The sequence below is a fragment of the Phyllostomus hastatus genome, unplaced genomic scaffold (genome assembly GCF_019186645.2).
Source record: "Phyllostomus hastatus isolate PE091 unplaced genomic scaffold, TTU_PhHast_1.1 phas_contig_38, whole genome shotgun sequence".
NCBI lineage: Eukaryota > Metazoa > Chordata > Mammalia > Chiroptera > Phyllostomidae > Phyllostomus > Phyllostomus hastatus.
Window position 1 is genome coordinate 10,792,658 of NW_025333869.1, and position 18,538 is coordinate 10,811,195.

The 18,538-nt window shown below is 36.2% G+C and overlaps 1 protein-coding gene across 4 annotated transcripts in view; it reads right to left on the bottom strand.

Moving 5' to 3' along the window:
* BMPR1A (bone morphogenetic protein receptor type 1A) overlaps window positions 1-18,538 on the bottom strand; it is a 173,194-nt gene that overhangs the window by 4,853 nt on the left and 149,803 nt on the right. For all 4 annotated transcript variants that reach the window (XM_045841809.1, XM_045841806.1, XM_045841807.1 and 1 more), the window contains 4 exons: window positions 9,620-9,764; window positions 4,864-5,056; window positions 3,102-3,399; window positions 879-1,054 (listed from right to left, as the gene is read on the bottom strand). In XM_045841809.1, the coding sequence (XP_045697765.1) occupies window positions 879-1,054; window positions 3,102-3,399; window positions 4,864-5,056; window positions 9,620-9,764 (812 nt within the window). The remainder of the gene's footprint in view (window positions 1-878; window positions 1,055-3,101; window positions 3,400-4,863; window positions 5,057-9,619; window positions 9,765-18,538) is intronic.

The window sequence follows — 18,538 nt, forward strand, 5'->3', positions numbered from 1 at the left end:
GACAGCATGATATGTCAAAAAGAAAAAACAGAGCAAGCCTGAGATTGTTATCCTTAAAAAGGCCTGCTTGCAAGGCTGGTCTTTGGCTGGTGTCTGGGAACTTGCCTGGTAAATAGCTCCCTATGCTGATGTAAAGATTTCCCTACATGATAACAATGGCTCACTGTGCCTAGACTATTTGTGCAAACAATACGCTTTATGCTGAACACCTCCTTTCTAAGAGTTTGGAATTCTGGTATGTGGGCAGAGGGTGCCCACATGACCAGCCTCTAATAACATTTTTGAGAACTGAGTCTCTAGTAACTTCCCTGGATGACAACATTTCGCAAACTGTCACATGTTGGAGGAATTAAGTGCATTCTGTGAGACTTCACTGAAAGGGGACTTTGGAAGCTTGTTATCTGATTTCCTTTGAATTTTGTCCCTTGCATCTTTTCCCTGTGCTGATTTTGCTTTATATTTTTTTCACTGTAATAAATTTTAGGTGTGACGACAACTATATGCTGAGTCCTGTGAGTCCTTCTACTGAAATCACAGAACCTGGAGTGGTCTAGGGCAGTGGTCCCCAATCTTTTTAGCACTAGGGTCCCGTTTCATGGAAGACAATTTTTTCCTAAGGTGGGGGTGGGGGAGCAGAGTTCAGGCTCTCACCAGCCCCTCACCTCCTGCTGTGGATGAGGAGTGGTGGAGACAGGAGGGGGAACTCAGGCCAGTGAAGCTTCAATCGCAGCCTAGTTCCTAATAGCCTGGTCTGCAGCCCATGGGGTTGGCGACCCCTTGTCTAGGGGATACCTAATATCTAAATTTTATAATAGGAACTACTATTTTCTGAAAGATGAGGATACAAACATAACCAGAAACACACTGTAAACTCCTACCTCCTGTGATACAACGACGGGCCATTTCCCAAATGATTAGGCCAAAGCTGTAGATGTCTGCCATTATGTATGGCTGGAAATGGTTTTTATTCAGGCTTTCATCCAGCACTTCGGGAGCCATGTACCGTTTGGTACCCACCCTGGTATTCAAGGGGACGTCAACTTCATTTGTATCGCTGAAACAGAAGACAGACAATGTCCAGGTTGATGGTTAAGAACAAAGTAGTTTTTCTCCCATTTCTGTTGTATTTTGTAAAAGTGAGTCTCTCTGTCTCTCTATGCACACACACAAATAATAAAAATAAATTACCTACAATCTTCACATTCTTTTAACAGAAATCATGGGGGCCAGGTATATTTTAAACTTAGCATCTTTCAGATTTAAAAATATATACCCTTTAAATATATGCTACATATTATATAATTTCCCCAGCAGAGTCTAGAGTAGTACTCTTTTTTTTAACAAAAGATTTTATTTATTCATTTTCAGAGAGAGAGGGAGGGAGGGAGAAGGAGAGGGAGAAAAACATCAACATTTGGTTGCCTCTCACACAACCTCCACTGGGGATCTGGCCCCACAACCCAGGCATGTGCCCTGACTGGGAATTGAACCAGCAACCCTTTGGTTCACAGGTCAGAACTCAATCCACTGAGCCACACCAGCCAGGGCTAGAGTAGTACTTTTAATCAAACTTACTATTATGTCTGCATTCAAAACTAAGTATAAATATTTATATCAAGTTGGTTAAAGACAACAGATAACTTGCAAGGGTTCAGGTCAGGTTTTATCACCAAATTTGGTGTCTCACAAAGAAAAAAGACAGTACTGAACATAAAAAACATGGTAGATAATTATGTCCCAGTACAAGTGAATGTGAAAATAAACTGAGAGGAATTACTTGCTTGTACCATTCTCATGTGATATATTTAATAGGATTACATGTTCTTCTTTATGGGTCCAACAAACTCAGTTTGTTGTTAAGTAATGTTTACATAATCATACTGACAATTAGTAATGAATTATGTTTATAGGTTTTTCAACTGGTAGAGTAAATTTTGGGGTTGGAAGACAGGAATGCTTTTGTTGCTATGGCCCCCAGTCTGGCAGGTTCCAGAAACTACTCTGAAGCACAGACTAATACACTTTATATTTTCTTATATGGCATCTGATGAATATTTGAACCAATTAACAATGTACTGATTAAAACAAACAAGCAAACAAGATAAAAATACTCTAACAACCAGAGAAGAAGATTTAATTTTTTTTTGGTCACTTTTTTTTTTAGATTTTATTTATTTATTTCTTAGGGAGGGAAGGGAGGGAGAAAGAGAGAGAGAGAAATATCAATGTGCAGTTGCTCAGGGCCATGGCCTGCAACCCAGGCATGTGCCCTGACTGGGAATTGAACCTGCAGCACTTTGGTTCACAGCCTGCACTCAATTCACTGAGCTACACCAGCCAGGGCAGAAGATTTAATTTTTAGATATTTGTTTTATTATGAACTAGTACTTTCATATTATGGCCTGAAATTCTGAAATGTGAAATGGCTGCTGTATTTTAGAGTTATAGCAACTTTAAAATGGTTTCTATAGTTTCTAAAAAATATTATAATTCTAATTGTTTAAAACTAGGCACAAGGTTTCAAGTGGTGATGGAGAATGACACATTTATATCATGGATGGGAGTGTAAATGATGCATGCTCTCTAAAGGGATAATTTGCAATATACCTCAATTATTATGTATATACCCTTTACCTACTCTAAGGAATCCATCATGAAGAAGTACTTGTGTACATGCTCAATGATAAATATATATTGATAAAATACTTTTATTTTAAAAAATTAAAGCACTTTTTAAAATAGAGATAAACCATAGGCAAATTTAATGCCCATGAGTTGAGTCATGAAATAAATTATAGTACATCTATATTTTGGAAAACAGCATAAACACTATTAAAAAGAATGAAGTAGATCTACATAAACGGAAACAGAAGGATGTCTAAGACAATGAAAACAGGAAATAAAAATCATGTATAGTAGAATGCAATTTTTGTAAATAAACAAAAACCCACCAAAACAAACCAAGACAAAAATCCACAATTACATATTTACACTACATAAGCATAAACACATTCTTGTAATTCCACTGTCCTAAAGACAAATATGTAAACACCTTTTGGAGATTAATATAATTTTGAAACAGTAGGCAAAAAACCACTTACCTGTTGAATTTAACAGCAAGGCCCAGGTCAGCAATACAACAACTTCCATTTTTCTTAATGAGGATGTTTTTGCTCTTTAGGTCTCGATGGGCAATGGCAGGTTTTCCTTGGGTGCCATAAATTTCTGTGTGAAGATGGCACAGACCACAGGCAGCTGAATAAGCCAACTTGAGGAGGGCTCTGGTATCTAGTGTAGCACATTTCAGGAAATCATAGAGAGATCCATTTTCATGGTAATCAGTGATCAAATAGAGTTGAGTCCAGGAACCTGTACCTTTAATGTCTGCTGCTATAAAACCTGTTCAATTAATAAATTTAAAAGGTTATCATAAGTGGCTACAAAGAATAATAAATGCTCACTCTGGACCATGAAAATAACTCAAGTATCATGCACAGAAAATAAACAATAAATTTGCGCAACAAAATTTATTGAACCTCTTCCCAAGATTTCTGCCATTTACACATATAACTGTACTTCAGCAATAAATTTAAAATACTATTAATGGTCATCATGAAAGTAATAATAATGTGGCTAAGAAAATCATATAATAACCTGGGGGAATGTTATCATCTACATAAAAACTATAAAGAAGGAATGTGGAAAAAGATTCTCAATTTCAATTGAAACGTGGACACATTAAAATAAATTTAAAAATGTTCTACTAGCCAGCCAATTCCATTTACCCATCAAGCCTCCTCATATCTGCCTGTTTGGTCTGGCCCCCCTTTTCTTCTCCTCTCCCTGCTACAGAAAAAAGTCAGTAAAGTGCTGGGTTGAATAGTGTCCCCCACTCCCCAATTCATGTCCATCCGGTACCTATAAATATGACGTTATTGGGAAACAGGGTCTTTGTAGATGTAATAACATTCAGATGAGGTCAGGTCCTACTAGATTAGGGTGGGTGGTATCCTTGTCAGAGAGAAATTTGAACAGAGACACACAGAGGAAGCCATATGACAGAGCTGGAGATAGGAGTGTTGTCTCCAAGCTGAGGAACATTACAGATGGCTGGCAATCACCAGAAACCCTAAAGAGGCAAGGAGGAGTCATCTCTTTAGAGCCTTCAGAAAGCATGGCCCTGGTGACAACTTGATTTTAAACTTCAGGCCTCCAAAACTCAAAGAAAATAAATTTGTTGTTTTATTTTACTCAGTTTGTGGTAATTTGTTATAATGGCCTTAGGAAACTAATATAGGTGCCTACTATACTCTTAGTAACATACTATGCATTGTCTACATTAAAGGGAAGAGAAATAGCAGCTGAAGAGAGAAACTGGGAAAGCTAAATGAATTTATACACCCTGCTGATCAGATCATGCCTAAATTATTTAGCTAGTGTGTAAATGAGGTTCTGGGGTGGGGAGAGGGAGAGACCTACTAAGCATAGAACATTAAGCGACATCATATGGTGGTGGTGGTGGTGGTGGTTTAGCTTACAAAAGGCAAAAGGTATATAGTTACCCTAGAAAATTGCTTAAATTACCTACAGAACACTTGGTTTTTTGTTACTATATGAGTAAGTACAATAAACTGGCATTACTTTGAAACTCACTGCAATTTCCTCAGTAGGGTAGTAAATAAAGTGGTTGGTTGGCATTTAGGACTCTGTTGTATTTAAACTGTTTATACAACTGGGTTTCCTTTAGCCCAATACACATAACTGAATTCACTTATGTTTTCAGAGACCAAGTGGCAGGCTTTCACCCAAACTCCACGAACCTTGTCAGAATATGAAATTGACTGAAATAAAATATGTACCCACCAAGTATGTTTTCATGGCGCATCAGCACAGTTTGGTAGATTTCCGTTTCTCGAAACCAACTAGCTTCTTCAGTAGTAAAGAACACTTTGACTGCCACTTTCTCACCACGCCATTTACCCATCCACACTTCTCCATATCGACCTTTACCAACTTGCCGAACCATCTGAATCTGTTTGGCAATAGTTCGCTGAACCTTGATTAAAAAAAAAAACAAAGAAAACCATTTTGGGTTCCTGATGAAAAACAAAACAAAACAATACTATTAAGACTGAGAAAGTGATCTAATAGTTCATCCTATCCAAAAGGATGGAATGTATAAGGTTTGTCCAGAAAGTATCCAGCCATGCACTATGAAAGAAACACATTTATTGAAGATACAAGAAACACTGTACATAGGACAGTAATGCTTCAGTCCTCTTCAAAGCAGGCACCTTGGTACCTCACAGATTTTCCTCAGTTGCCATCAGCTGCTCCGCTGTATTTTACTGAATCTCACTGATGGTCTGAAATCATTTCCCTTTCAAAGATGATTTTAGTTTTGAGAAAACCTGTAAGTTGCAGGTTGCCAAATCTGAGATGAAGAGGGACTGAGTCACCTGGGTGATCTGATGTTTTGCAAAAAAAAAAAAAACAAAACAAAACTCTGCATGAGACATGATGTATAAGCGGGCATGTTGTCGTAATGAAGCTGCCAACCACCAGTACCTACAGCTGTGGTTTTCTGAATCATCTGAAGAGTTTCTGTGGAGGGCTGTTCAAGCTTAATGTAAAATTTGATGCAGATTTGTTGCTCTACTTGCTCAGTCATTTTGAATGTGATACCCACATGGTATACATGCTTACTCAACGTCTACTGCCCGTTATTGACTAGTAAAGTGAAGCTGTCATTGTTCACACATGCCCATCCAGTCTACTCTCCTTGGCTGCCAGGTTACATTGATGTCACACAAACTGTTCTCGTTATATTGATAATGGCTGGACTTTTTCTGGACAGACCCCATATAAACAACTAACTCCAATCTTAAACATTAAAATGTATTTAAATAAGATGAGACAACATATAGTACATTCTGAAATCACAAATTGACAGGTTAGTCAATATGGCATATTACTTGCAAAAATGTTCTAAATGATTATCCTCCCTGTACACACATCTTTGGGTTGTCTCCTTTGTAGACTCTGGCTTGGCCACATGACTTGCTTTGGGTAACAGAATAGAAAATTTGATGCAGTGAAAATGAAAAGTGTGTACTACAGCTTGCCTTATTTGCTGTTCTGGAGAGTTCTGTGATCAATGAACAGTACCATGGTAACCAGTGGCCATGTGCACAAATTATACCATTTAGCTCTAGCTGATAAAGTCCAGAAAAAAATTGCCCAGTAGACCCACAGAATCATGAGAAATAATAAATATTTGTTGCTTCAAGCCACTAAGCTTTGAGGTGGTTTATTATGCAGTAAAATCTAAATAACAGTTACAAACTTCAATTCAGTCTATAAGATCCTACAGGGTCTGGCCCCTGCCTAACTCTCCAGTCTCATCATTCACTATAGTCACACCAGCCTCACCCCTTCCATTTCAACATTTAGAATTTACTCATAGCTCATTCCTTTCTTAGAGTCTTTGTTTATACACAGTTTCATTTACTTGTAAGTGTTGTTTCTCTTTTGTTCAACATTTTCATAGCACACATATACTTCTCAACTGCTGCACTTAGCACAATTATAATTTTATTGGGTTGGCCAAAAAGTTCATTAGCCTTTTTCTATAAGATGGTTCTAGTAATACTTAGTTGTTTTTAACTTCATTTGAAACAATTTTGTTAGAATGTATTGTGACAGCTGTCATATCAATGTGCATTTAAAAATATATCAAAATTGGTGAATTTTTGTATAGCTATTTTAATATTGAAGAGGGAAGAAAAGACAACATTTTTGGCATATTATGCTTTATTACTTCAAGAAAGGTAAAAATGCAACTGAAACACATACAAAAAAGATTTGTGCAGTGTATAGAGAAGGTGCTGTGACTGACTGAATGTATCAAAAGTAGTTTGCAAAATTTTATACTGTCAAGTTCCCTTTCCTCTTTAAAGTTTATCCCCACCATACCACCAGTCTCTGGCATCACTGATGTGTTTTTTATCCTTACGGTTTTACCTTTCTAGGCTATCACATAAATGGAAACACACAGTATGTATAGGTTTTTGTATCTCAATTCTTTCACTTAGCATAAAGTGCTTTCAAATTCATCTATGTTATTGCATGTATCAGTAGTTTCTTCCTTTTCATTGACAAGTTGTATTTTCCTCTATGAATGTACCACTATTTATTTATCCATTTACTAACTGATGAACTTTCTCCCTGTTTACAATTTATATCTATTATGAAGAAAGCTACTATAAACATTCACATTCAGGTCTGGACATGTTTGCATAGTGTGTCTCTTTCATAAATACTTAACAGAAGGACTGCTTCACTATACAGAAAATGTGTGCTTAATTTTTCAATCAACTATTTTCAATCAACTGGGAAACTATTTCCCAAAATGGCTGTATTATTTTCCATTTCAATCAGTAGTGTATGAGACTGCCAGTTGACATCCTCAGTCTTAGCCATTCTAGTGGATGTGTAGTAGTATCTTATTGTGTTAGTCTGCATATCCCCAATGAAGCTGAGTATCTTTTTTTCAGATGCTTATTTGCCATTCTTGTATCTTCTCTGGCAAGGTGTCTATTCAACTCTTTTGTCCATTTAAAAAAATGAATTGTCTTATTACTGAGTTGTAGAGTCCTTTATAGTCTGCAACACAAATTCTTTTTTCTTTTAAAGATTTTATTTATTTTTAGAGAGAGGGGAAAGGAGGGAGAAAGAGAGAGAGAGAGTAACATCAATGTGTGAGAGATGTATCAATTGGCTGCCTCTTGCACGCCTCCAACTGGGGACCTGGCCAGCAACCCAGGCATGTGCCCTGACTGGGAATTGAATCAGTGACCTTTTGGTTCACAGGCTGGCACTCAATCTAGTGAACCACACCAGCCAGGGCTGCAACACAAATTCCTTATCAGATCTCCTTTGCCAGTTTGTGACTTGCTTTTTCATTTTCTAAACAGTGTCTTCTAAGTAGGAAAAGCCTTAAATTTTGAGAAAGCCTAATTTATCAGTTTTAAAAATGATTCATGCCATTTGTGATCTAAGAAGTCAGTGCTCAACCCAAGATCATGATGATTTTCTAAAACATTTTCTGTAAAAGGTTTTATACTTTTAACTTTTATATGTAGGCCTATGGTGCATTTCAAGGTAATTTTGTACAGGGAGTGAAGTAAGGGTTGAGATTCTCTTTTCAGCAAATGGATGCCCAATTTTTTCTGTACCATGTTTTACAGACTGTCTTTACCCTATTAACTTACTCAGGCACCCAAATCAATTGATCGTTTATATGCATATCCATTTTCAGACTCTCTATTCTGTTCCACTGATACACATATTTATCCTTGTGCCAGCAGCACCAATGATTACTGTAGTTTTACACTAGTAAGTCCAAAACCAGGTGGCAAAGCCTCTTTGCTCTTCTTTTTCAAAACTGTTTTGGTTCTTTGGATCCTTTGTATTTCCATATAAATGTCAGAATCAACTCATCAATTTCTACAAAACTCTGATCTTGATTTGCACTAAACTGAAACTATAAGTCACTTTTAGGGAAACTGGTATTTTAATACTGAGTCCTCTAATTCACAACCAGGATATAATTTCCCACTTATCTAGGGTTGTGTTAATCTGTTTTGACAATGTTTTCCAATTTTCAGTGTATAGGTCTTACATAATTTTGGTAAGCTTACTGCAATATATTTAATTTTTGGTGCTATTTCAAGTGATACAGCTTTTAAAATTTTAATTCCTAATTGGTTTTTTTGCCTGTGTACATAAATTCAATGATTTCTGTGCTATGACTTTATGTTCTGCAACCCTGATAAACTCACTTATTGGATGTCATAGCTTTATGGTATCATTCTTGAGATATTTTATACAATTCTGTATCATCTACTTTATATACCATTTTATTCATATAGACAATCATGTTGTCTGCACATAAAGACAATTTTACTTTACCTTTCCAATTCACTGCGGAAATTATTTAATTCAATAAAATTTAAAATTAGAAATGAATGTATTTAAGCAAATGCAATTAAACAATTAAATATCTATCTGAATATCTGGTGTTTATCAAAGGGTCCTCTGACTACTAACCCTGAGTATTTTCTTATATATAACTCTCTTATAATTATTTATAAATCCCTTTAAAATTATTTTTATGAACCGTGTTTTGGTGATATGGTATTATATTGAGGGAAGTATCCTCTCTATGAAGGTATGTGGGAGAAACTTCCTTTTGATTTCAGAATCTGAACACTTATGTTTGTCCCAACAATCACTTTAACCTGATAGATTCAAGGAATCACATACCTGATTCCACTTCAAAATGATTTATAAAAGCAAAACTTGTGAGCTAACTCTAGCATTTATGTATACTTTATGATCATATTTTCTTTCATAACTTTACTTGCCTATTCTATTTTTCTTGTTACACAATTCTTACTTTTAACTAATTTCATCTTACATTACCCACCTCATCTTTCTAAATAAGGAAAAGAATATGTGTAGTAATATTCACTAATCTGTAATAATTATGCTATTTATCATGAGGACACACACTGTATCAATAGACCACTAATGTTTATATGACATTTTATCTTACCAATAAAGGTAGTCCAGATCCACTACCAGAACTTTGTGACTGGTCAATAAGATCTTTTAATGATTCTCCAACTGGAATAAATGCTTCATCCTGTTCCAAATCACGATTGTAACGACGTCTGCTTGAGATACTCTTGCAATAATGTCTTTTAAAAAAAGCAGAAAATAACCTACATCAAAATTCTAAAACTATGAAATTTAAAGGTAAGAAGATCTTGAGGTTGTCAACACCATTATCCTTCACACAGAATCATATCAAAATTAGTCTTAGCATAGGATAATATATCCTCAGATAAAATAATGTCCAGAAATGCAGTTTATGAGGTCAAGTTCTATATATCATGATAAAATGGAAAATGTTGATGGTGTGCTCACAAGTGGAAAAATAAAATACAAAAAAGCATGTAAAGTGTGATCTAGCTATAAAATTTTTTAAAATTATATATATATATATAAAAATCAGAAAGTATATATAGAAAGTTGTAAATAAGTTACTTCTGGGGATGTAGGAATGTATGAGGTCGGTCCAAAAAAAGTCCAACCATTGTTAATATAACAAGAATGGTCTGTGCAACATCAATGTAGCATGGCAACTAAGGAAAGTGGACTGCAATGCGCATGTGTGAACAAGGACGACTTCACTGTACTAGGCAGTGGGGGTGATAGATGCCACTGAGTGAGCATGTGTACTGTGTGGCCATGGCATTCAAAATGACTGAGCGAGTAGAGCAACTAATCTACATCCAATTTTGCACTAAGCTAGAACAGTCCTCCATGGAAACTCTTTAGATGATTCAGAAGGCTGCAGATGTGGGGCAACTGGTGACCGGCAGCTTCATCAAGATGTGTCCACTCATGTACCATGTCTCCTGCAGAGTTTTTTGGCAAAACATCAAATCACCCAGGTGACTCAGCCCCCCTAGAGCCTATATTTGGTGCCCTGTAATGACTTGTGACTTTTCCCAAAGGTATTACCACACTTGAAAGGGAAGAGATTTCAGATCATCAATGAGATTTAGGAAAATACAATGCGGCAGCTGATGGCAACTGGAGAACCTGTGTGAGGTGCCTACTGTGAAGAGGACCGAGGTGTCATTGTCCTTTGTACAATATTCCTTGTATATTCTTCAATAAGCGTCTGTCTGAATTTCATAGTACATGGCCGGATACTTTCTGAACAGACCTCATACACTTTCTACTTTACATAAGTATTTTCATTTGAATGTAAAGCTTATTTTTATGAACCAAAATGAACAATAAATATATTTCAATTTTTTTAAAGATTTTATTTATTTATTTTTGGAGAGAGGGGAAGGGAGGGAGAGAGGGAGAGAAACATCAATGTGTGGTTGCCTCTCATGCTCCCCCTACCAGGGACCTGGCCTGCAACCCTGGCATGTGCCCTGACCAGGAATGGAACTGGTGACCCTTTGGTTTGCAGTTTGGCACTCAATCCACAGAATCACATCAGCCAGGGCAATATATGTCTATTTTTCAAATAAAGTAAAAAGCAGTGTATGTAAAAGATATCAAGCAAGTTACTTAATCCATTGATATTTTTGAAGGCTTCTCTTCCTAAAATTTCAAAATGTAAAATATTTCAAGCATATAGGCATGTAGAGATTAACTGACATCCATGTGTATATCACTTAAATCTAATAAATATTAATATTATGCTATAAATATTTTAGATATACTAAAAATAAACATTAGAAATATTTGAAGCTCCAGCCATTTCCCTGATAATTCTATTTCCTTCCTTTACTAACAGACAAAACACTATCCTAAAAGTGATTATATCATATGTATATTTATAATTTTACAATAATTGTACATGTTCATAAACAACATTGTTTCTCTGCATTCAAATTTACATAAATGGCATGCTGTACTAATATTGTACACCTTGCTCTGTAAGTAAAAACTCCCTATGTTTTACATATTTATTCAGGTTGATATATATAAGAAACAATAGCTTGTTTTTGTTGATACTTAGTGTGTTAGGTATTGTTCTGTAACTCTCAAGTCATCTTTACAAAACTCCTAAGAGGTAAGTACTATTGTTCCCATTTTACAAATGAACAAACTGGGATCCAAACCCAGAGGCTCAGATCAGAAGTCCATGGTCTTAGGCACTACTATTCTGTCAAGGAAATTATTTAAAAAGTACCCAGTGATCCTGTTATGAATCTTCTACAACTTACCCTGATCGTCTATTTTAGTCATTTACCAAAGTTTGTATACATACTTTCAATTTTATCAACATCCACCAAATTGCAAAGTGAAACAATTTATATTCAGCACTCCCACGAGATCTCCCAATGTCCATTTCCCCACATTTCAATGTAAACTGGGAAGTGCCATAGTTTTGACTTTTGCCAATCTGATGGGTATTAAATAGTGACTTGCTTTCACTTAGTTTCCCTTGATTTGAAGGAGGCTGAAATTTTGTTTTTCATACTTCAGATTTCTCTGTAAACTGCCCGTTCATGTTTTTTTCCCACATTATTCACAACTGGAGTGAATTCTCTTTTTCTTATTGATTTGCATGAGTTCTTTGTATATCTGTATACTAAATCTTTGGTTATTATGTGCTGTACCAGTCTTCTCTCAGTTGTCATTTTCATGTCATTCCATTTATGGTCTTTTGTGTCTGTTTTTAATTTTAATGTTGTCAAATTAAATTCATCAAATTTTCCTTTTTGATACATGTTTTTGTGTCCTATTTAAGGCAACCTTCCCCACGCTGATGTAATGAGTACATTTTCAAGGTTTAAAATTTTTGATTCTCTCAGTCCTTTAACTTTATAGAACTGAAACTATAGAATCAAATTAAATTATTTTGTATATGGTAGCCCAATATACTTAACCATTTTTATAATCTTATATTTATAACTTAATAAGGGTAACTGACTCAAATGGTTTGAATTTAAAAGGTACAAAAGGGTGTGCAATGAGAAACCTTCCTCCCACCCTCATTGCTAAGCCATCAACTTCATTTTCCCAGAAGGAACGTAGAACTATAACAATTTCCAGTTTCTTAGGCAATCTTCCAGAGACCACTGATGCATATTCAAACAAAGACATACACGGTGATCACCTCCCCTGCTATTTTTCTCCTTCTTCTTCTTCCAGAAATGGTAGTCTACCATACGTGCTATTCTGCACCTTGCTTTTTCACTTAGCATCATATCTAAGGGATCACTCCACAGAAATGCATAAATAGTCTCTGTTTTCTTTAATGGCTAAATAGTACTTAATTGTATGGCTGTTAACTATTCCCTAACTGGTAACACTTAGATTGTTTTTAGTCTTATCCCACACAAGGTTTGTGTAGTACAAGCACTAAGTTTAGATTTTTGATGGGGTGCTCTCCTGGCCTCCTTGAAAGTTATATCAGTTACTCTCTCCCCACCATGGTGTAAGTGCCCATTTCCCCCACACTCTCATCTACACTCTTGTGTTGTAACACCTTTAGAACATTGTTTATAATTTTATCAAAATTCTGTATTAATCTATTTTAAAAGTTATATATAGTAGGTCCTCAAATAATTTTGTTTCATTATAACATTGATGAGATACCATAGGAACTTAACTCTTGTTTTATATCAATTAGCCTATGGTAAAATTGATTTCATTACACTTTGTTTCACTTGAAGTCACAGAACCTACTTACTATAGTTCTTTGTGGCTTAGAAACAAAACAACAGTTCCCATCTTATCTCCTCACCTCTCCCCACCCATTTTGCACTTGTGGAAACAAAACATTTCCAAATTTTCTAAGCTGATTTGTTTCATGTTTACCCCATTATTTCTAAATAACATGCTTATGTTGACATTTTTAGTTTTTCAGTTTTAGGCTTTAACTATTGACTTCACACTGTGGAAGATGAAGGTTTAACTCATCATTTAATACCCCCACTGCCCTTGCACTGGACAGAGGATATATTTCTGTCCTTATATCCTCTCAACATAGTTATAAGCACAGTACTTGTTTAAATCAGTATTCAGTGTTTGCATTATGATGACTAAGTGAACTCCACACATGGATCTCATTGTCATTTTGGTGGGGTGGGGGGGTGCTTTCCTGAACCCCTACCCCATGGGGCATAGGCAAAGATCCATTACTTCTGGGAAAGGAGAAGTAAATCCCTCTGTTTCTGAGGGAATTATAGGAAACATTTTCCTTGCCCCACCAGACAAAGATCCACTGATACTCAGGAAGGGTCAAAATCCTAAGAAAGCCTCTTAAGGTTTAGCAATACAGGAGCCTACCCTAAGGACAAAAGACATTCCCTCCTCTACTCTCTCTCTCCACCTGCCCCCACCCCGAGTAACATACAACATCAGGCTACCTCTGGGGTAAGAGCTGTATAGAAAGAGACCTCTGCTGTGGTACAGTTATGAAAGTAATAAACGCTAAAAGCTGAGGGGGTTGGCAGAAACAGAGGAAAATGCTTCTACATCCAAATCCTGACCCCCAAGAACAACATAATATCAGATTATCACCAAATGAGCTTGAAACCTGTGATGCACTGAAGGCACAGACCCAAACATTAAACAAAGCCCAAGCCCTATGGAATTTTTAACCAGTCTGATTCACAAGCTCTCAACACTAACAAAAGTCTAAGAGAAGAGGCACACCCACTTTTAGGTATGTGTGGGTATATGTATATGTATATATATTTTAAAAGTCAGTTTGTCATTCTGACAAACTATCATAAATGATAAAATATAATTTAAAAACACACATATCTTTATTATAGTTAAATTGTTTGAAACCAAAGATAAGGGAAAAGCCTTAAAAGAAACCATGAAAAAAAATTACATACAGTGGGCCAAAGATAAGAATTATGAAAATCATGTTAGCTGGAAGACAAGGAAGTGATATCCATAAAGGGGGAAAAAAAGTCAATCCAGAATTCTATATCCAGTACAAATACCTTTGGAAAATGAAGGCAAAAGATTTTTCAGACTGGCTTATGGCCAGTAGACCTACATGCAAGAAATTATAATGAGGTTCTTCAGACAGAAGAAATATGCCAAATGAAAACTTGGACCTAAAACTTAGAATAAATGGAGAGTGATGAAAATAATAAAAATAAACATGAATATAAAGCATGTTTTTTCTTATATTTAACCACTTTAAGGCTGATTGGCTGTTCCATTTTTAGGTAAATGTTTATTAAATTTTTTATTATATGAAACATTACTTGGCAATATATTTTGCTGCTATTACTTTACTATCAAAATCACCCATTTTTAATACTGAACTTAGTGGGACTGAGATGTCCCCTAATGGAAGTGAGAATGATGGGCCAATTATACAGCTAGAAGTGGGCTTTATATATGATAATTAATCTGTGATACTGCTTCTAAGCAGATATTCTGGGTCAAGGGGAGGATGATGAACAGCAACAAAATTTAACAAGTACCTACTACCGTGTATCAAGCATGGGGCAAGAGGGCAAACTGATTCACCATGTTCCTTAATACTTGAACAGAAAAGTAATTTATCAGCTAGCCATCATCCATGTCAGCAAACAAGTAACCTCTGCTATCACTGAGGTTCCTGTCCAGTGGGAAAGGCAGACTTTAGGCAAATGATTATGAATAAGTAAACAAATACTGCAAATGAAAAAATGTTAGGTAAAAATAGTAAATGCTTTAGGTGTAGATCATGAGTACTCACCAGTTTTTAAGGGTAAAGAAATCATTTACAAAAAATGACAGAAATCCCATGACAAAGGAAAATACAAAGAACTGTCCGAATGAAACAGAAATAATAGCTAATACACACTGAAAGGAAGTGACAGCCAGAGAGGTGGTTTTTGGAGAAGGTATTGATCTTGAGGAATATGTTATCATGAACGTAAATCAGATTCAAGAAGAATAAATTTTCAAATATTTTTAGACTAGAACAAAATAGTCATCAGGAAAAAAGTAAAACAAAATATTAATGACTAATGACATAAAAAATACTAATCCCAATATGAAGAAATATATACTCCTCTTTAACTTTAATTTTATCCTTATATGGTTTGTCATAGATAAAAACTTGTATCATGTTAAAATTGAGCTAAATATATATGATATACCAAAATCTTGTGAATTTGCTCAACAATTGGTCTTCAAGTAAATAAAATTTGAAAGCTAAGTATACAAGGCAGTCATAAGATAATCTGTAATATTTAGTTTAAAACTATAAAAAGAGGTTAAATGAACAGTTTGTGGTGTCTGTGAATTTTATGAACTGCTCTAGATCACACACTTGCATTTCCATCATTTGATTCTGAGATGAGTGTTCTTTTCAGTTAACCTTTAAAAAAATTTTTTTATTGTTGTTCAAACACAGTTGTCTCCATTTTCACCCCACCACACCCCCTGCCCCACCCATCCCCGACTTCTACCCTCAAACCTACCCTCCTTGGCTTTGTCCATGTGTCCTCTTAAAAGACATTAGCTTGTGTCAGGGTTCCTTTGATCTGCATTTCCAGTGCTTTTCATTTTGTGTAGCTTCATATTTCTACCTGGCATAATTTTTTTTCTACTTGAAGAACTTTCCAGCCCTGGCTGGCATAGCTCAGTGGATTGAGCTCGGGCTGCGAACCAAAGTGTTGCAGGTTCGATTCCCAGTCAGGGCACATACCTGGGTTGCAGGCCACGGCCCCCAGCAACCGCACATTGATGTTTCTCTCTCTCTCTCTCTCTCCCTTCCCTCTCTAAAAATAAATAAATAAAATCTTTAAAAAAAAAAAAAAAGAACTTTCCTTTAACACTTCTTGTGAAGATCTGCTGGTGATAAATTCTTTCAAACTTTTGTATGTCTGAAATCTTTCTCACCTTCATTTTTGAAAAATATTTTCCTTGAGCACAGAATTCTGATTCATGACTTTTCCTTTGAGTATTTTAAATATGGGCCTTCACTGTATTCTTGTGTGCACTGTTTCCCACGAAAAGTAGGTTACCATTTTTATCTTTAGTCCTCTGTATATAATCTGCCCTTTTTCCTCTGGCTGAATTTAAAATTTTTTTATCACTAGTTTTGAGCTATTTGATTGTGATGTGCCCTGGTGTAGTTTTCTTCATGTTTCTTGTAGTAAGGGTTTGCTGAGCCTTCTGGATCTATGGGTTTATAGTCTTCACTAAATTTGAAAAATTTGGGAGTCGTTATTTCTTCAAATACTTTTTTTGTCTCCTCCTCTTCTTTGGGAACTCTAATTTTATATATATTTAAGTGCCACAGCTCATGGGTGCTTGATTCATTTTTAAGTTCTTAAAAAAAGGGGGGGGGGGTTATTTATTTATTTATTTTTAGAGAGAGGGGAGAGGAAGAAAGAGAGGGAAACATCAATGTGTGGTTGCTTTTTGCATGCCACCTGCTGGGGACCTAGCCAGCAACCCAGGCATGTGCCCTGACTGGGAATCGAACTGGCAACCCTTTGCTTCACAGGCCAGCACTCATTCCACTGAGCCAGACCAGCCAGGGGTGTGTGTGTGTGTGTGTGTGTGTGTTTAGTTTCTACTGCTGTCTTCATGTTCACTGCCATTAATCTTACCCAGTGTATAATTCACATTAGATATTATGATTTTCATTTCCTGATTGTTTGAAAATGTAACTACCTGAAAAAGATCCAATCCATTTGGATCTTATTTTTGAGACAGGACCAGAGCCATGCTTAGTGTAGAGCTAATTATTCTGCAATACTGAGACAAGACCCTCTGAGTACTCTAACCAATGCCCTGTGAATTACAAGGTTTTCAAGTTCCACAGCTGGTGGAAACACTTCTATTCCCAGCCTTAGGTTGTTTCCTCACTTGTACTTCCTGATGAAGACTCAGCTAAATATTCAATGGCAACCTTATGCAGATCTCCAGATTCTTTTTCTGCAAAGCTCTCTCCTCTACAGTTCTCATGCAAACTGTAGCTGCTATTCTCTCTCCAGACTTTTAACTATGTGTCCTTGATTCAGATTCTGCTGGGCTACACTGGGGTCCTCCTGTGTTGTGCAGTCAGAAACTCATTTGTTTCCTTTTCCTCAGGGATCAAATGTCCTTTACTGTCTGATTGGCAGCTGTTAGTATATGAGTGGGTCTTATTGATTACAGGCTTCCCTGTAAGATAAATATTCCTGGGCCAGTTCACTGGGCCCTAAAGTCAAGTTTAGTATTTTTCTCTCCAACTGAATAGATTTCCCCTAGAAGAATCTTCCTATCTGCTATCTTTAACAAGCCTGTCTGATAGGATACTGGAAGGCTGAGGGACCCACCAATCAGTACATAAATGTTCAGTTTACCTCCTTGCTATCACTATAATACCTCACCCTCAATAGTAGGGTATCACAGGTGAGAACCTTATTTTTGTTCTTTCCAGAGATTACACTTCTAGCCTTCTGTTAGGGAGATGATGGGGAAGTTATGATCATTCAGAATGTAAATGGGGATGTCAATGTCTGTGATATCTGACATGCAAAATGACCTGCAAAGATCCTCACTTCTTGGTATGCATTCCTTACTTACTTCCCTCCCATAATGCACTTAGGGCTGACCTGTGTGACCAAGAGAATGTGGGAGAAGTAATGATATGGCTTCTGAGTCTAGGGCAGCAATTTTCAACCTCTTTCATCTTATGGCACATTCATAAACTACTACAATTCCATGGCACACCAAAAATACATTATTTGGCAATCTGACAAAAATATAGATATAATTTTGATTCATTCACACTAGATGGCTATTGTGTTGGCTGTTGTAATTTTATCTGACTGAGGGAAGAGGTCAGTCAGTTCCCCTGACTAAACAGTCAGGTATTCCATGTTTTTTTTTTTTTTTAAAGATTTTATTTATTTACTTTCACTTTTACAGAGAAGGGAAGGGGGGAAGAAAGAAAGGGACATTAATGTGTGAGATATTCGGTGCC